Source organism: Excalfactoria chinensis, chromosome 9, assembly GCF_039878825.1.
Source record: "Excalfactoria chinensis isolate bCotChi1 chromosome 9, bCotChi1.hap2, whole genome shotgun sequence".
NCBI lineage: Eukaryota > Metazoa > Chordata > Aves > Galliformes > Phasianidae > Excalfactoria > Excalfactoria chinensis.
Window position 1 is genome coordinate 12,627,650 of NC_092833.1, and position 16,608 is coordinate 12,644,257.

The window sequence follows — 16,608 nt, forward strand, 5'->3', positions numbered from 1 at the left end:
TGAGTCATAAAAAAAAATTGTTGTTTTAAATTTTCTTTGCCTTTCTCTCTTATTCATGTTCCTGAATCTTTGGGACTGTTAGGAGAGTGCAGAGTTTTACCAAGTCAGGTCTGGGTTGTGTGTGCTGATGCTCGGGATCATGAGGTAAGGAAGGATGTAGGATGATCTTATTGCAAATATCCTCACCATATCTTCATACCTGTGTCTACCAGTGGCTTATTGAGGAGTGCTAATTGGCACAAATGCATGTTGTGGACCATGTAGGAGAGCAGAGAGGTGAAAATGAGAATGTAGAAACACAGTGGAAATACAGAGAGCAAAATTAATTGGATCTAATTTCAACCAGCGTCCAGCATGTCGGAGCAAACTTCACCTCCTCTCAGTTTTCAAGTCATTGGCCTCACTGTGTTGTTGCACTTTAATAGTGGTATGAGAGAAAGAAGAATCAGGAGTGCAAAAGTCCCTAGATTCTTTCCTCCTGTTCTATGGGTTTGTCATCTCTTTTCTATTCCATTAAGCTTTTGGCTTTAGCAGGCCTCATGGTGAGGACGCAGGGCTGGAAATCCATCCACACAAACATGCAGGTGAAACATTCTGCTGCAGATCACGCACGCTGGGACCTGCCTGTGCAACTCTTGTTCTGGCTTGGCACGGTTCACAGAGGACACTTCATGGAACACAGGTACGTCGCTGCTTTTTGCTGGGGAGTGAGTTTGGACACAACACTGATGGTGAGCCACCTTGGCTGCACCAGCCAGCGAAGGCTCCCAGCAGCCCCAGGTAGAACCAGAGCCCTTCTGAGACTTTGCTCAGTCCTGTCTCACTTTTAGCAGGATCTGAGGAGAAAGCCAGGGATTACGCCTTTACCTTCCGTGCCTTCATTTATAAGGTGGAGTTTACCCCAAAGAAACTATTTTTTCAAGTAGTGATTTACAGGTCTTCGCCCTCCAATGAGGTACAGCTGCAGTCTGCTCTGGGTTACCAGAACAGGAGAAAAGAGCATGAAGTTCTACAAAGCCTTCCAGAGCCCCAGGTCTTGGCTGTAGAGTAAGAGCCTGTCCTCTGCTGCACTAACCCAGCACTCTTTTCTGTTTTCACTTTCCTTCTTAACCAGCAGCTATTTCTTTTCACATTAGTTTATAGATGAGCAGCACCGGATTCCCCCCTCCCTCCCCACCTCCTTTTCACCCATGTGACTGAGCGCTCCCTGAATCAAGTGAAACTTTGCAGTCCCCAGGAAACCTTTAATTCCTTTCTGCTGCACCACAGCGAGAAGCAGCATCTCTTGGCCTCACAGCTGTACTGACCATGGGAAGGAGCAAATCACACTTGGTCTTGCTAGCCTTTGCCTGTGGTGAGTCACATCTTCCATTATTTCTCTACAGAAAAGAGACAGACTATGCTGCTTTTCTTTCTTTCTTGCACTTATGAGAAGAGCTAGTAGACTGAAAACTGGAAGCTGCCTTGCAGCTAGCACTAAAGGTGATTTTAATGATGTCCCACCAGAAAGAATTAACTATAACTGCATTTAATTGTAGCTGATGTAGACTTAACCTAATGTTTTCTCTTAGATTTTGTACTCTGTGGTGACGTGAACTCAGTGTGATCGCGTCAGCTCAAAATAGTATTAGAAGCAGGCTTATTTGTTTGCTTTCCCTAATTCAATATGATGTCCAGCAAAACTGACTGAACATCCTGAGTGAGATTAGCAAAAAAAAGAAAGCACAGAACAAAACACATAAAGAAACATTGCTGATTTGTCTGTACTGCAAGATGCAGGGTGTGAGGAAAGCAAGGGCAAGGCAGGGGGCTCTGGCACAGGCTGGGACTTAGCTAACAACAAACTACATCAAAGTCACCATTTGATCCTTAGTGCTTGTCTCTGAAAATCTGTGGAGTGAGTCTAGTCAAGGATGTGCCTTAGCATGTAAAGTCACATGCATCTGCAGCTGTACAGAATCTACTTGGCGCAGGTAGACAGAGAGTAATTTAATATATAACAAGAAATAATATAACAGGACAAACTTCTTTACAGAAAGGGTTGTTAAGCACTGCAATAGGCTCCCCAGGGAGGTGGTTGAGTCATCATCCCTGGATGTGTTCAAAAATCATTCGGATGTGGTGCTTGGGGACACGATTTAGTGAAGGGTTGTTAGAGTTAGGGTAGTATGGCTAGGTCATGGTTGGACGCAATGATCTTTAAGGTCTCTTCCAGCCTGAGCAATTCTATGATTCTATGATTAAACTGTGTAATGGCTAAAGACTTTTGCTTGCTGGTGGAGTGCTGGGTGTCTTTGGTGTGCTTTGCTATCTGCATGCATAATTCACACCAGCAACAACCCCTGCCCCTCTCCCAGCTCTGCAATGGCAGCGCAGTGAGCAGTGGAGCAGTGCAGGGACTTTTACCACATGGAGCTCCAGCTGCCTCTGCTTTACTTTCTGACACTTGCCTCGTAGCCACAGACTGCTGAAATGACCCAAAAACGCACGCAGACTTGGAGAAATAACTCAGTGGTCAGCAGGGATGTCTTTGGCCAGGATGAACATTCTTGCTCAGTTGCTATTCATTCATTTTTGATAGTTCCTTTAGTAATTTGTTGTGATCTTTCATTGCTAACACAAACTCTTTCTGTGCAGGTAGGGAGTTAAAAAGAATCAGCGTTTATGGGAGGAGAGTCTGAAGGGTTGGAGGTTTAAGAAACTGCTCCTGTGTTTGAAGTAAACTACATCAGAGAGAACCAAAGCCTCTCAGAAAACCTTGGTGCTTTTCCAGTTCCTCAAGAGCTCAAATCAAAGCAGCCAGAACCGGCAAGAGCCTTTTCTGTAGGAGCTGGGCCAGGTTTTTGTGTCTGTAACTAGCAGAAAATCTGTCACCCAAACACAGGCATTTCTTCTGGGCAGCATAAAGCAGAACAAACTGTGGGTGTGTGGTTAGGCAAGAAGGGTCAAAAATCCCCAGCAAGAGGTTCTTCCACCCACTGCGTTATGGGCTGGCAGGCTGAGATATTTTGCAGCCAGATCAAGCCACTTCCACCTTAGTTCCTTTGAACAGATTAACTGTGTGCCTCTGCCAGTGTTGGCTGTCAGCAGAGCCCAGCACTGCTTCTCTGCTCCTTTATGAGAAGCTGTAGGATACTATGAGGCCTTCCCTCAGCCTCCTCTTCTCTGGGCTGAAAAAAACAAGTGACCTCATATAACTTTCCCTCTAGACCCTTCATCATCCTCGTAGTCCTCCTTTGGATGCTAGTTGATGGAGGGAAAACCTGAAACTTCCTCTGGCACAATGCAGTGTGGGCTCCAGACCCAGACTAGGGATGGCGAATTTCTCAGAGAAAAAAGAAATGGAAGCTAACAGGGGGATGCAGAGCTGCAATTCATTGTTGCTTTGTGGCCACTTTTGATGGCCAAGACCATTGGGTTGGCAGAGAGCAATCTTTACTCATCCCTGGGGAGGCTTTCTGAGATCAGTGGCCAGGTGCATTTTGAGATGAGCAAACCAACAAGTTGGGAGCATGGGCACGGCCCAACAGAGGGCCCAAAATGCCAGGGAGAGCTAAGCTGGCAGATACTGGCAAGTCACCTGGAGAGCACGAGCCACAGGCCAACCCAGAAGTGTTTCTGGTTTTACCCCTCAGCAACCCCATTGGGCTGAATATTTTCCTGATGAAATGACCTTCTGGGGAAAATGAAGTTCCATTTAAAAGCTACATCCAAGTGTTAAGGGAATGATGTTTCTTTCTATGTCCATAAATTTCTGTGTTACACAGTCAGTAATCAAAGCCAATCCATTAAGTAAAAGAAGTACTGACTATTTAAGGCTTACGTAAATGCAAGTATGAGTTGTTTCGCAAACATACATGGTTAAAAAAAGAGTGAAAACTGCAGCTTCTTCTTTTCTGTTTCTATTGTGTTACTTAGATTAAATTATTGGTAGCTGTTACACAGCAGCTGCTCTGGTTTTCCACTGGTCTGATTGAGATGTGCAATCAGAGAAGTTAGCTGCTTCTCAGCTTTAGCAGCAGGTTTGGTAAAGGCAGGAGAAAGAGAGAAAATGAACTAAAATATGGTATTAATTACAGCCCTTTTAGTTCCTTCTGATAATATGTAATATCAGCGGGACCTGTCCTGTCATTTTTGTGACTTTTCAGTTGTACAAACTTGTATTTCTCTGAACTGGCTGTCTCAGCTACATTTGCAGTCAAGTATATTCAGTTCAGTAGGGAGGTGAAACACCAGGCAAGTTTAGGAATATGGAGCGTACCCTTCTATTTCTCCTCTATCATAGCTATTTATAAGGGGAAATTAGACTTTTGGATTCTGTCTGTCTCCAGACTGGAGAATTCATCTCTGTCCTCCAGCTAATTTAGGCAGCAAAGCATTTAACTACATCTAAAGCCTCATGCACATCAAAGAACACATTTATGTCCATGACTTGTGGCTTTTAGCTTGATCTTGTCTTTGTAGTGCCTTGTTGCATAGTCACAATCAAAGATTCAAGTAGAACAGTTGTGAACTTTATCTCTTTTCACAATGTACATTATCCACCTTGTCTTCCCTTTGTTACTCACGTATAGGAACCAGATCATTTCTGTTTTGCAAGGAATACATTTCTGTAAAGGTTATGAAATGCCAGTGTGATTTTTGTGCTCTATTTTTAGATACAGTTCAAATAACCCCTGAAAGCTGTACCCTCAAATTTGTTTATCACTGCCAAAAAAGCATTACTAAGAGGGCTCATCTTTCCCTGGGTATCTCCCATGAGGAAGAACTTGAGGGTTGAGGCTGCCATATCTACATCAGCACCACAAACAAATTCCCAGAATTTCTGTCTTCCAGACTATTCTGAATCATCATAAGACCACTAAGTTTCCTCACTTCTTTCACATACAGAAAATGTTTCCTCTCCCCATGCTTTGTTTGTCAGTAACCAACCATCTCTTCACTTGTTTTACCTGGATTTCATTTTAACAGCAACCAATAGTGGAACAAGTTGTCCCTTAGACCTTGATAATTTACTCCCAGCAAATCTTGCTGTACTGTTGTCTGCAAGGGAATTCATGTACTGTGTAGGGATTGTGCAGGATCTGCTCACACCTCTACTGCATCCGCTGTCTTCTTCAGCAGTCAAAGCAGCACGTAGGGTGTAAGGAGCCAACGTGCTGCCTCTGCAGTGGAAATATTCAGGGGTGTGAAGACTGGGGAAGCAGTGTGAAATTATGTCTGCTTGTACTCTGTTATCATGACATTAAGCCAAAGGAAGAATAAAGTCATGATAACAAAATGGGAGCAGTTATGTTGCGAGTATCAACAAGAATGTTAAATGCAATGGTTTTAGACTACTGACTTTTCATTTCTTTGCAGCATTTTCTTCCTGCTGTGCTGAAGTGGGTGTCAAGCTATCTCCACAAACCACGTCCTTCCACCATACCATTACTTCTGCTCTGCCACTTTCTGTTTATCATTCCCCACCCCATCAAAGCACCACAGTTCAACGTAACAGCACAGGCTCCCTAAGCCATGCAACTACTCTGCAAACAACAGACCAACACTGGGTAACAACAGCACCAGCTTCTCATACGGCAGCTCAGGCAGGAGAAAATACCAGCAAAGCGTATGGCCAGACATCTTCCACAGCGGTAACCACGACTGGGGCAAACACAGCTGCAGCTGGCCAGGCTACAACGCAGGCAATGGAAACAGTTACACCAGCTGAGAAGAACACAACTGCGTCCCCAGACAGCCAAATCACAACATGTGTGGACACAGTTACAAACACAACCATGGAGAATACAACATCAAATACGCAAACAACAACGAGTGCCACAACTACTACAGCCACAACTACTACAGCCACTACCAACAGTACTGCAAATCCCACCACAAGCTCATCTAATCACACAACTTCTGGAAACCCAACACCCACAGCCATGATCAACACAACCACCACTCATCACGGGACTCATACAACCATCCCATCTACTACAACGATGGTGAGACCCACTTTGGCACCACAGCCTTCTCCCATCCCCACTGTCACATACATCATTTCCAGCAGCAACAAGACCTGCATCAAAGCAGTGATGGGTTTGCAACTGATGGCTCTAAGCAAGCAGAAGGTGAGGTGAAAGCACTATGAGGCTAAGCCTTATAAAGACTACTTCTTCATTTCAATATGTCTGTAGTAGCAATATTTGGGAGGGCAGATTGGGCTCCAGTGTTATTTCTCTTTCCCAGAATGGGAGATTAGTTAAAATATGAAATGACATCAGTGAAAGGTTTAAAATAGTAAATTTCAATGAGAGAAATGAATTGTCAGCTCACGGACTTGTTTGGATTCAGAGATGAGTTGTCTCAGTGCTGACAAATGGAGGTTTTGGGACCATCAAGGCGGCCTGCACAGGGGTTCTGGGAAGATGCTTCCCTCTCTTGGTGTTGATCCATGGTGAAAGATTCATTAAAAGATGTAAAAAACCCTGAAATTGTGATTACAGCTTTCCCAATAACAATATTGTAACCTCCATTAATATGGCCATGGGGCACTGGTTTGTTAGTCCAAGCACATAATTAAAACCCCAAACATGTAAATCTGCATGTTTCATATTAAGTTTTTTCCGTCCTCTTGATAGATAGCACCACAATGTCTTCATTTCTCCACAGAAACAGATGGAGTACTTCACTGTCAACCACAACGCCACCCAGATATCTGGAAGCTGTGGGATTATGCAGTCTGTGCTGAACATCACTTTCACTGGAGGGTTTATAAGCTTTGTCTTTGTAAAGGTAATTGTTGTATTTAGTGGGAACGAGGGTTTAGGTCTGAGGAACGGGAACTCAGGCTGCCTCCAATCCACTTCCAGCCAAAACAATGGCATGCAGTGTGCTGTGGAAAAGGGCATTTCATCAATCTCAGTGCCAGTTGTCCTGTCCTTCCCAAGGGGCTGTATTTATAGAACCATGATTAATTCAATCCGGGAGAGACCTGAGGCCACCTGGCCTCAGCTCAGAGTAGGGATGCTTCCAGTGTTTCATCCCATCTTGTCTATTGGAACTCTGAGTTTTGAAGGTTTCATATGTGTAATATAGGACAAGTACAGTGCCTCATATTTACAGTGGTAAAATGTAACTGGGGGGAAGGCCAGGTCTGCTGTTTGCATTGGAGTAGGACGGGGAATTGGATGTGGGGTTGGAGGTACTGTGCAGAAGCAAAGTGTGTGTGCTGGAAGCTCTGAGTCATACTGTCAAGTTGTCCTTATGAAATGTTATCTCTGAGACAGCCTGGATGCATGTGGAATTAGTAATTTGCTTCCCATAAATGCTGCCCAGGCAAAAATTGGATCTGGTTGTTAAATCCAAAGGGCAGCCTATGAAGATGTATGCACCCAGAAGCCACGGCCTGTCCAGGGAGCCCAGAGGGCCTAATTTCTTCAGATTTCTGATTAGAAGATTCCAAACAACTGAACTGCAAGAACAAAATTGTAGATAAGTGCCCTTAAAATGCACCAGTCCAGGGAAACTCGCAAATACACACAGAAACTTGAGCAGGAGATAGGCCTATGCTTTCCCAGTATGAAAATTAGTGTTTGTTTTGATGTGATTTGTAGTGATACCACATTTCCAGCTCAAACCAAATCTCATGCAGACAGGTCTTCAGCATAACCTACCATGAGTATGGCTAATAGCATAACCACAGTAGAAAACTGCCAGGGGTCGGCCATGCTACAAGAGGCAACAGCACACTTTATCACAGCTGAATACTTGGTCATTATTGCTTGGGAAAGATTTCAAACAATAATTGTCTTGATTTTTGTTGATGACTGAGAGACATCTAAAAGCTGCAAAGGAAAGTGCTGTTTTAGAACAAAGGATCAGTTCAGACCATGAGTGTTTGGTTTAAATGTATGCTTTCGACAACAAGGGTAGCATTCTCTGTGTTGTGAAGATCCTTAGAAAAAGTCCAGTGATTCAAGTACCCGTAAAAGTACCAGCTCACAGCAGAGGTAAGGAGAGTGATGTGAACCTTTTGACCTCTCTTGTCCTGAAAAAGATGGTTAAAAAGATGGTTATTGGCACAGCATTATGCAATCCACCCAAGGTAAGTCTCAAGAGAGCAGCAGGCACAGCTTAGATTTCTTTGAAATGCACGTTATTAAGAAATCATTTTCCTGCCAGTTCTGATGCGTTTGGCCTCTCCAGCTGCTGCAGGGCTGACTTTGAACCAGGAGTGGCACTTGTGATTTGCAGGGGTGAAGGCTGAGCTGGGCAGGGGCTGTGGTGTGGCTGTAGGGAGGTGAGAAGCTCTGTACTCACTGCTGCCAGGTGCCTTTGGCAAAGAACTGGACAAAGGGAAGTTTCATAACCAACACACAATACATGAAGTAGGTACAGGCATTTATCCTGAGCAAAGTCAATAACTCTGTCCAAACAGAAGAAAATGCTGCTGCCAAAATAAGTGTTATTTGACCTATTTATGTCTTTAAGTAGAATAATGCTGAGAACCACTTTAAAACTTCTTTCACAATCTGTCCTACCAGCATTAAAACTTCAGGACCTTAAAGATGAGTACACAGAAGACATTCTTGTTTGCTACTACTTGGCCAGCAGCTGCAGTCACCAATCCCTTATGTGCTCCGAGCTGGAATTAGAAGCAGTAACAGGGAAGCTACGTAGAGACTCACAACATACTTCAGCATTGCTAGGAGTGAAAAGCCCCTGGGGCTTTCTGTCATGGTTTGGCTGCCTGGGCAGGAGAGTGTTCAGGTTGCACCGGGGTTTTGGAGCATGGGCAGGCAGAGTCCAGCTGGAAATTTTGTTTTGTGCTGTAGTAGCAGGTGCTTTCCATGTCGGCAGTCTGTAGGCATATGGAATAAAGCCAGCCAGCACCAACGGTGTAGAACATAACAGTTATTTCTTCCCTGTGTAGACAATCAAGGTTGCTGTTTCCTCATTTCCAGTGACTTCTGTTAATAGACAAAGTAAGAAACGAGCAGTACCTCTGTGAAGGGCTCCTGTCTCTGCTGGTTGCTGCCCTCTTCTGGTTCAAAGCAATGATGAAGGCAGAGGCGTGGCTGCTTTCTGCCATTTGCTCGCATAAAGTCCATTGATGCATAAATTGCATTGCAGTGCTGGGAGTGCTGGATACTTTAAAATGTATCAGCATAGGTCCTGTAAGCAGTCAGCCTGCAGGTCAGCAGGGATCAATTCACTGCAGAATTACCAATGCAAGCATTGCTGGGACTGTCAATGAGAGCAAAACAAGTGGATAAAAAATAAAACTCTTATCACATGCCTTATGCAATATGTACCATCTGCTTAACCCCCTCCTACCACAAGTTACCACAAGTCGCACAAATGTCTAGCTTGAGCAATGTGTGCAAAAGCACATCTGCATGTCTGGTTTCACCACACTGAGCAAAACTGGTGACGTATCTGAGATCACGGCGTTATGCTGGCTACTCGCCTGCTAATGATTAGGGAAAGAAAATGCAATACATGCAGGCAGGTTGGTTTGTAGGTCTCCAAGGTGATGCTTTGGAAAGTCTTTCTTTGGGAACCTTTTTTTTTTTTTGCAAGCATTTTGCTGTGGTGAACTTTATTTTTTCCTACAGAGATATGGATGTAGTAGGAATAAAGATACATCATCTTTTGCAGAAAGATCCGACATACTATGTCAGTACAATTGAGGCTGAATTACAGTTACCTTCTGAAGGTCAGTGCTTTTCTGTTCAATGTTCACTGTGTTCAGTTCCTATCAAACTCTTCTGGGTGTGGGACTTGCACACCTTCAAACCTCTGAATGTTGCAAAGGATGTATTCATTAGGCTTTCAACACGTCACTCACCTAAATGTCATGACGTGAAAATGGAAAAAAGTTGACCAAGCTGTAGTTTTGTTATTTTTTTAATGTTCCTTTTACCTTCAAAAACTTTCCCTTTGCTTTCACCACCCTTTCAGAATAAAATTTAAGATCCAAAATATCACACTTTCCCGGGCATTGCTAAGTGCAAGTTGCAGCAAACACAAACTGATCAGCCTAATCTTCTGCTTTGGAGTTTTCACATGGACCGTCAGTCCTGCGCAGTGCTGCTGGTGGGAGACATTGCACTTCCAGCCTGGTGTTACTGCCTCCCTTCTAGGTGTTGCTGTTGTCCACCAGCAGCACTGTTGCAGTGAGCAGCCCTGCATCTTTTTCAGACCCAGGCTTGGCTGAATCGTCCATTGGTAATTAAAGCAGTCATTTAAACACAGACAAAATTAACTGGCACATTACAGGAAAAACATCTGTGCTTTTGTAACTGTGGCACTGCTCCTGAACCTCTGTTTCATCTCAGGAAGATTCTGGTTGCGTTATTACTTTGGATGCCCATTTATCACTGTCTCTGTCTTTATGACCTCCAGGTATACTTTACTACGCAGCCTTCCGCCAGCAGTATTTCACAGCAAAGCTGGGGAATTCCTTTAAGTGTGCCAGCAAGCAAACCTTTGGCTCGGAGAAAGCCTACCAGCTATTCATTGTTAATATGCAGCTGCAGGCCTTTGATATTGATGACAACCAGTTTGGAAAAGGTAAGTATGGTGGAAATGTTTTCCACTCTTCTGAGACCTAATTGTCAGCAATCCAGCAGACTGAGGTATCTCCTTCAGCTACATTTTAACCATAGAAATTTCTTCCCAGATGCCATATCCCGCCTGCTGCTGTAGTCTCACTCTTTTACCACTCATTTTCAACACTGGCAAAGCGTCTTTCCCTCCTGAATTTAACAACTTCCATTTCCCATTTTCATTTAAAAAGTTCAGCTGGGCAGGCACCATTTTATTTCTCTCCGCTCACTGCCAATTAATAAGGGATAACTGTCAATGCAGGGCGATACTTGCAGAGCAGCTGTATCTAGAAATGATCAAATGTGCTGCTGAGGAGGAGCACAACTGGCACACTCACTAGTTTCAGAATTAAATACGATGGTTATTTGTCTGGGTTTTGAGTATCCACAACCATGTAGCTTAGTACTACTTGCTGCAAAGACAGACCAGTACTGAGACTCTTGGTCCCTGAATTGCCCATGCTGGGAGGATGTACTGGGGATCCTCACAGCTTCTTCCCCATGCCCACGCCTGAGCTTCCTTCTACATGGAAATGAGGCATTGCCATCCATGTTTCTTGTCAGGATGCAGTCGGAAGCTGGATGGGGTGTGGGGTCCAGGACTGCTGGGTGACCTTGGAAATCCCCATGTCTCCCAGTATGAGTACTCTGTTGTGCACTGCCTTACTTTTAGGAGGCTCATGAAAAATCCTACACAGAAGAGAGATGGTCTCAGCAGTACCTTGAGTTCTCCTTCAAATAGCATGTGTTTCTGGGACTTCGCTCAGGGTATTTCCATACAGGAACTCATGCGGGCAGATGACTTTTATCAGCCATCCAGCCCTCCACATGCACTAATAAAAGGTTCCCTTCTTCTGCCGTCTGACTTTCTGAATGCTCACAAAATATCGCTTCTGCATTCTTCTTACTTTAGATCTGTCTTTTGGCTTAGTTTGGCTCTATCTGACTTGTTCTTCTTTTGTTTCTTTCATTTCTTTTTCTAGAAGGAATATAATAGGAAACTACATTTGGAACTGTTTTAAGACATGGGAGTTGTTTTTTTTAATAAACTTTCTTTAGGTTCTTAAAAGCCGCACTGAGAATCTAGTCTGTGCTCTCAGGCTTCTGAAGACTTTTTAACAGAACAAAGCTGAGCTGGAACAACTCATAGGACTCCATCTGGTCCCACATTCCCATTTGAATGTGTACAATGAATTAGTTCAGATATGGCTTTTGGCGTCCTCACCTCTAGCAGAGACAGCTTAGAAATACTCTCTCCTTTCAAGGACGGGCTAACTTCTGCTAGCCAATGCCGTGTACAAAATTAAACTAGTTTTGCTCTTAATCAAAGGGCTGAGAAAGCAGATACCATCCCTGAAATAATTCCCCGGTGGCTGTGAAATAGTTATGAAGCCTTTACCTACATCTGCTGCATATAAAGATCTTGAAAGACTAAACTGCCAGTAAAGGAACAGTGCCATAAAGTAAGCACATCACCAGCCTCCTCCCCGTTGGTTTCTTGGGGCTGATGTTTTCACTTCTGTTAATCCAGATTTGCATGAAAGGGGAAGAAAAAGAAAGCATTGATGATTGGTTTCGAGATCCTTGTAATTTTGTGTGGGTTACAGCAGTGTTGCATCAACAGCTTGGCCTGAAAAGCTGTCTTCTGGCCTTCCTTTCCTTTTTACTGGGCAGAAACAATTAGATGCCACATAGCAATAGTTTTTATTCATCCAAGATTTGTCTTGCTCATTATTTTCGGACTTGCACATTGTAGCATCATGTTCCACATCTGCTATGAGCAAGAAAGCCTCCTGTTGTGCGTGTACCCATCTTGAAGGTATAACAATTACTGTGGGTATGAAAAAGTCACTCTCCAGAGAAGCATTTAGCCATTTACAGGACAAATGTTGTTTTCTTGGGTCAAGATTTATCAGAGATTAAAATGTTAAGCATAGCTCAGAATAAAAACAAAGGTCTTGAGAACATCTGGCTTGGATTTGCTACCTTTCTAGAATATGGATGCAGTCTAGTAACACAGTGTTCTACTCTAACGCATTATTTGATCTCTTTTTATTTTCAGAAGAAGAATGTTTCCTTGATAAAAGCACACAAGCAGTTCCCGTTGCTGTGGGCCTGAGTATCCTGGGGCTGTTGGTCATTGTGTTTGTCACGTTTCTGATTTCCAGGAAAAAGCCCTATAGAGGATACGAACGTATCTGAGGTGTCTTGTACGTCCAAAGGAAAGAAATCACAGGAGTATTTTTGCTTTTAGCTGGCAGCCTTGCTGCTCTGGAGGCAGATTTTTAAGTGAAATGACACCATGTGTTTAAAGCTAATGCATGTTTCTGGGAGCAATTTCTCTATGGTGGGAAGGAAATGATTTATACCGTCTATTTTAGGCTATTCTTAGCAACTGATTTAGATGGGGTCCAGAGGATTAAAGTTAGAAGCCCAAATTCTTTATATTATCAAAAAAAGAGGCAATTCAGACCACCCATGTCAGACTCTTAAGGCAGGCAGCTTCATTATCCCCCATAAAATCCATCAGATTCTTCTAAAAAACATTAAGAAAGATCAGTTTATTTTAGATGGCATTTATATTTATTAGGAGAGTCGAGTCCAGTAATATGACCTTCAGGTGAGTAGAGCAGAGGTTCACAGCAAGAGACAGCCCTACTAAATGATGGCAAGCCCTACAGGAGCATTGTCTTTTTGCCGAAGGTTTGGGGCAAGTATAAGAATGACTTCAATTGATAAGCAAGTTCCCCTCGGTCCTTTTAAACACCGGGCTTAATTTAGTAACTTCTTATTGTTTCGTACAAAGTCTTTTGGAGGGACACAGTGGCAATACGCTGCTCTCACTCTAGAGGCAGTATTTTTATTAATTTTCTAGCTTCTAGTGACTCTGTGTGCAGATATGATGACTCAGTGGGGTCACACAGGGTCTGCCTGAGCAATGTATGCAAAAATTTCCACTTGTCATTGCCTGTCTCAGCCTCTCTGCAGTGATGTCTGAACTTCTTGCCAATAATTCTTGGACTGCAGCTTCGCAAGATGTGGCATATGAGAGCTAAGCTTATCCTGCACTATTACTCTGTTAGCTGCACCATTCAGCAGCTGATGACTGGGAAGGCATTTGGAGTCGGTAACTCCACCCATCTACACAAGGCCAAGACATCCTATTTACCAGTTGGTGCTCAAGATGCAGCATCCCTTTGCCATATGTTTGCAGCACAAGGTGGAGAAAGCTGAGATGAGGCACTGAAAGCACTGTGATAAGTGGATAAGGGATGCTACTGTGATAGGTAGGAACTTGCTTGATAAATTCATGGAGCCTATTAGTTCATAGTCTTATAAGAGCTTATTCATCACTTGCTTCCTTTACAGAGATGGTCCTGTTATAGTGTTCACCCCTGAACTTGGTAACCATCACCTCACTGAGGTGACAGTATTGTGATCTCTTAATGTGGGAAGATACTACAGTAACTGAAAATGCTGGAGTTTAAGTAGCCAGCACTGTGGCAGACCTGCACAAGGTCCTGAAGTAAATGGAAATCCACTGAAGCTGTCTGCTGAAGGTGTCTGTGGGAACTGAAAGCCTGCACAGGCCTTGTGTAAACTCTGCCCAAAAGTGAATGCTATTCACCACACAGCTGAGCAGCTGGATTTTCATATGGAAATAGTTTAGAGGTGCTTTAGAAGCACAGTATTTGCAATACTTTGTAGTCTGCTTCCTGCTAGGCAAATGTGAAGGCCTGTAAGTGGTAATTGCTTTTGAGAGTAATTAAGTTCAGCTAATTTTCTTCGTTGAAACAAGGAAAATCTCGTCACAAAAGGTTTACAAAGATAAACATATGCACAAATGTGCGAGTACAGACACCACAAACAGATCTGCTCACTGCAGGAAACTACATGAAATTGATAAGAATTATACTTAAAAACATTTATCAAAGGGAAAACAATAGTACATAAGAGCTCTTTTTCCTTTGGGGTTTAGGGCAGCAGCTTGATGTTACCAATAACAATTTTGCCTGGATAGGACTTAGGAATAGCAGCAATTAAGCAAAAGAAAGACTCAAGTTGTCAGCAAAAATTCCTTGCTGTTAGCTTTATTTGGAAATAAACGTAACATAAATGCTGGAAGATCATTTGATTTCCACTAAGTAATGGCCCAAATCCTGAGCAATTACGAATGGCAGCGGATTTTCACCGAGTTAAACTGAGATCAGTACCTCGTGAGTCTAATTTACCTGCAGTATTTTCTAAAACCAGTTCTGCTGTTTAAACATCAAGAGTCCAGTTACTTAAATCCTTCCATCCTATGAATTTCTAGAAGATTCTGGTCCGTGCCAAGCAGGAAACATGACACCATTCCACAGAGCCATTGCATGTGGCTGTGGAAGTCATTCTCATTTTCCAGCAATGTTCCAGTTTAGTTTGAATGAACTCATAACCAGGAAAGGACAATTCTGAAGCACTTCTGCACTTGGAGAAGCCAAAGACAGAACTTAGAACCAGCTGTGAGGAAGGGAGGCAGCTGAATATAAGGTAAAGCAGAATGCAGTTACAATCACTTGAATGCTCCATTATTTCAATGTTTGCTTTATAAAAGGCTCCAGCAGTGATAATATTACTTAGCAAACTTTATTAAGCTCATTTTCGCCCTCCCACCTTTTCCCGTTGTTGGTGGATAGGCAGCCCATTGGCCTTATTCAGGCCCTAACGCTCAGGGTGTGCTTGCTGTTCATGGTTCATCTCACATGAAAATCTGGTGGTTAATGAGAGACCTGGGTGGTGGAAACAAGTCCATGTCTGTGAGAGCTGCAGCCATGGAAGGGCTGTGGAGCTGTGAGCCTGATGCTGGTGTTTCTTTTCAAGGAAACCACTGGTACAAAGCACAATGTACTGCCACTGCCTGTCTGGTTGGGAAGTGGAACTGTGGGTTATTGCTGAGTTATTTGTTGTTTGGTTTTGTTTAGAAAGCAAGCTTTTTCTTTTACTACTATAGTAAAGCAGTCTTTTTTCCTTTTGAACTGTGTAATGTTTAAGGTGTCCAGTAGGGAACAGTAAATATGTGGAAGTGCTTCCAATTGGAAATGAGCCCGTGCCTGCAATTCTGATGCTACTGTCCCAAGCTGTTATATAATAACAGCTGTTGCCTAAAAAGCTCAGCTCCACACTGATCTGACCCTAAGCCAATCCAAGTGGTGATCAACAGACATCTTTCCCATTCAAAACTAAGTCCTTATTTGCATGGCCTTTGGATGTTGGGGTTGTTTGATCCACATGGTTTGTTACTTTAATTAAATATAGGAATATAGGATTTTCTTGTTATGTTCTAAGCTGGAAAAGCTCTTTTTATTAATATTCAGTCTTTTAACATTTGCTATCAAAATGAGTCTAGAAAACTGTTCTTAATGATGATTGATAGTTCTGTGTTTAACCTTGTCACGCTCTCCGGCTGCTTTACCAACGACGCAAAGTTAATGCTTTTCTCTCACCCCATTTTATCACTAGAGTGAATCAAACTAATCATACCGAGCAATGTTTAGATAAATGCTTAACTGATTGATTCTTATGCTATTTACTGCCATTATTTGTTTGCTGTTTTTGGGAAGCTGCATACAGTCTTCACTGGGCTTGCGCTGAGTGGGTGTCCCATGAATACACGGCGTCATACTTAGCCAAATACCCCAGAGTTTATGAAGTAAGAGTCATTTCTTTCGGTCCTTTGCTGTTCTCTGACAGTCAAAAAAGAGTCCAAATTAGGAAACAGCCGTTAGTTCTGGTTGAACAGGAGCAGGGAGATGTAGAATAACTACTTAAGGGTATGGAGTTGGTTTGGTGGATCACTTTCAGCTTGCTCTAATAGGTGGTTGCTAAAAATTACTTTGTTATATTGCCCTTTATTTTTCTATTATTGGTGTTTCTATAATAAAGATCGTGTTTAGTCATTACAGTGTGCATTGCTGTGCAATTGTTTTCTCCAGTGCTGTTGCACCTAAACAGTTTGAAACACAAACACAAT

General features: G+C 43.0%; 1 protein-coding gene across 1 annotated transcript; it reads left to right on the top strand.

The window, feature by feature from the left end:
* Positions 1-1,051: 1,051 nt before the first annotated feature.
* On the top strand, positions 1,052-13,702 carry LAMP3 (lysosomal associated membrane protein 3). Its single transcript, XM_072343951.1, has 6 exons — positions 1,052-1,354; positions 5,362-6,116; positions 6,658-6,780; positions 9,649-9,706; positions 10,396-10,563; positions 12,661-13,702. Exons 1-6 carry the CDS (start codon positions 1,309-1,311, stop codon positions 12,798-12,800), a joined length of 1,290 nt encoding a protein of 429 aa, XP_072200052.1. The 5' UTR covers positions 1,052-1,308; the 3' UTR covers positions 12,801-13,702.
* Positions 13,703-16,608: the final 2,906 nt, after the last annotated feature.

What these genes read in the sequence shown, in the direction of transcription:
- LAMP3 (XM_072343951.1), top strand. Translation starts at nt 1,309, where the DNA reads ATGGGAAGGAGCAAATCACACTTGGTCTTGCTAGCCTTTGCCTGTG. An exon ending in TAAGCTTTGTCTTTGTAAAG is followed by an intron (nt 6,781 to 9,648) that starts GTAATTGTTGTA and finishes CATCTTTTGCAG; the next exon opens with AAAGATCCGACATACTATGT. An exon ending in ATTACAGTTACCTTCTGAAG is followed by an intron (nt 9,707 to 10,395) that starts GTCAGTGCTTTT and finishes TATGACCTCCAG; the next exon opens with GTATACTTTACTACGCAGCC.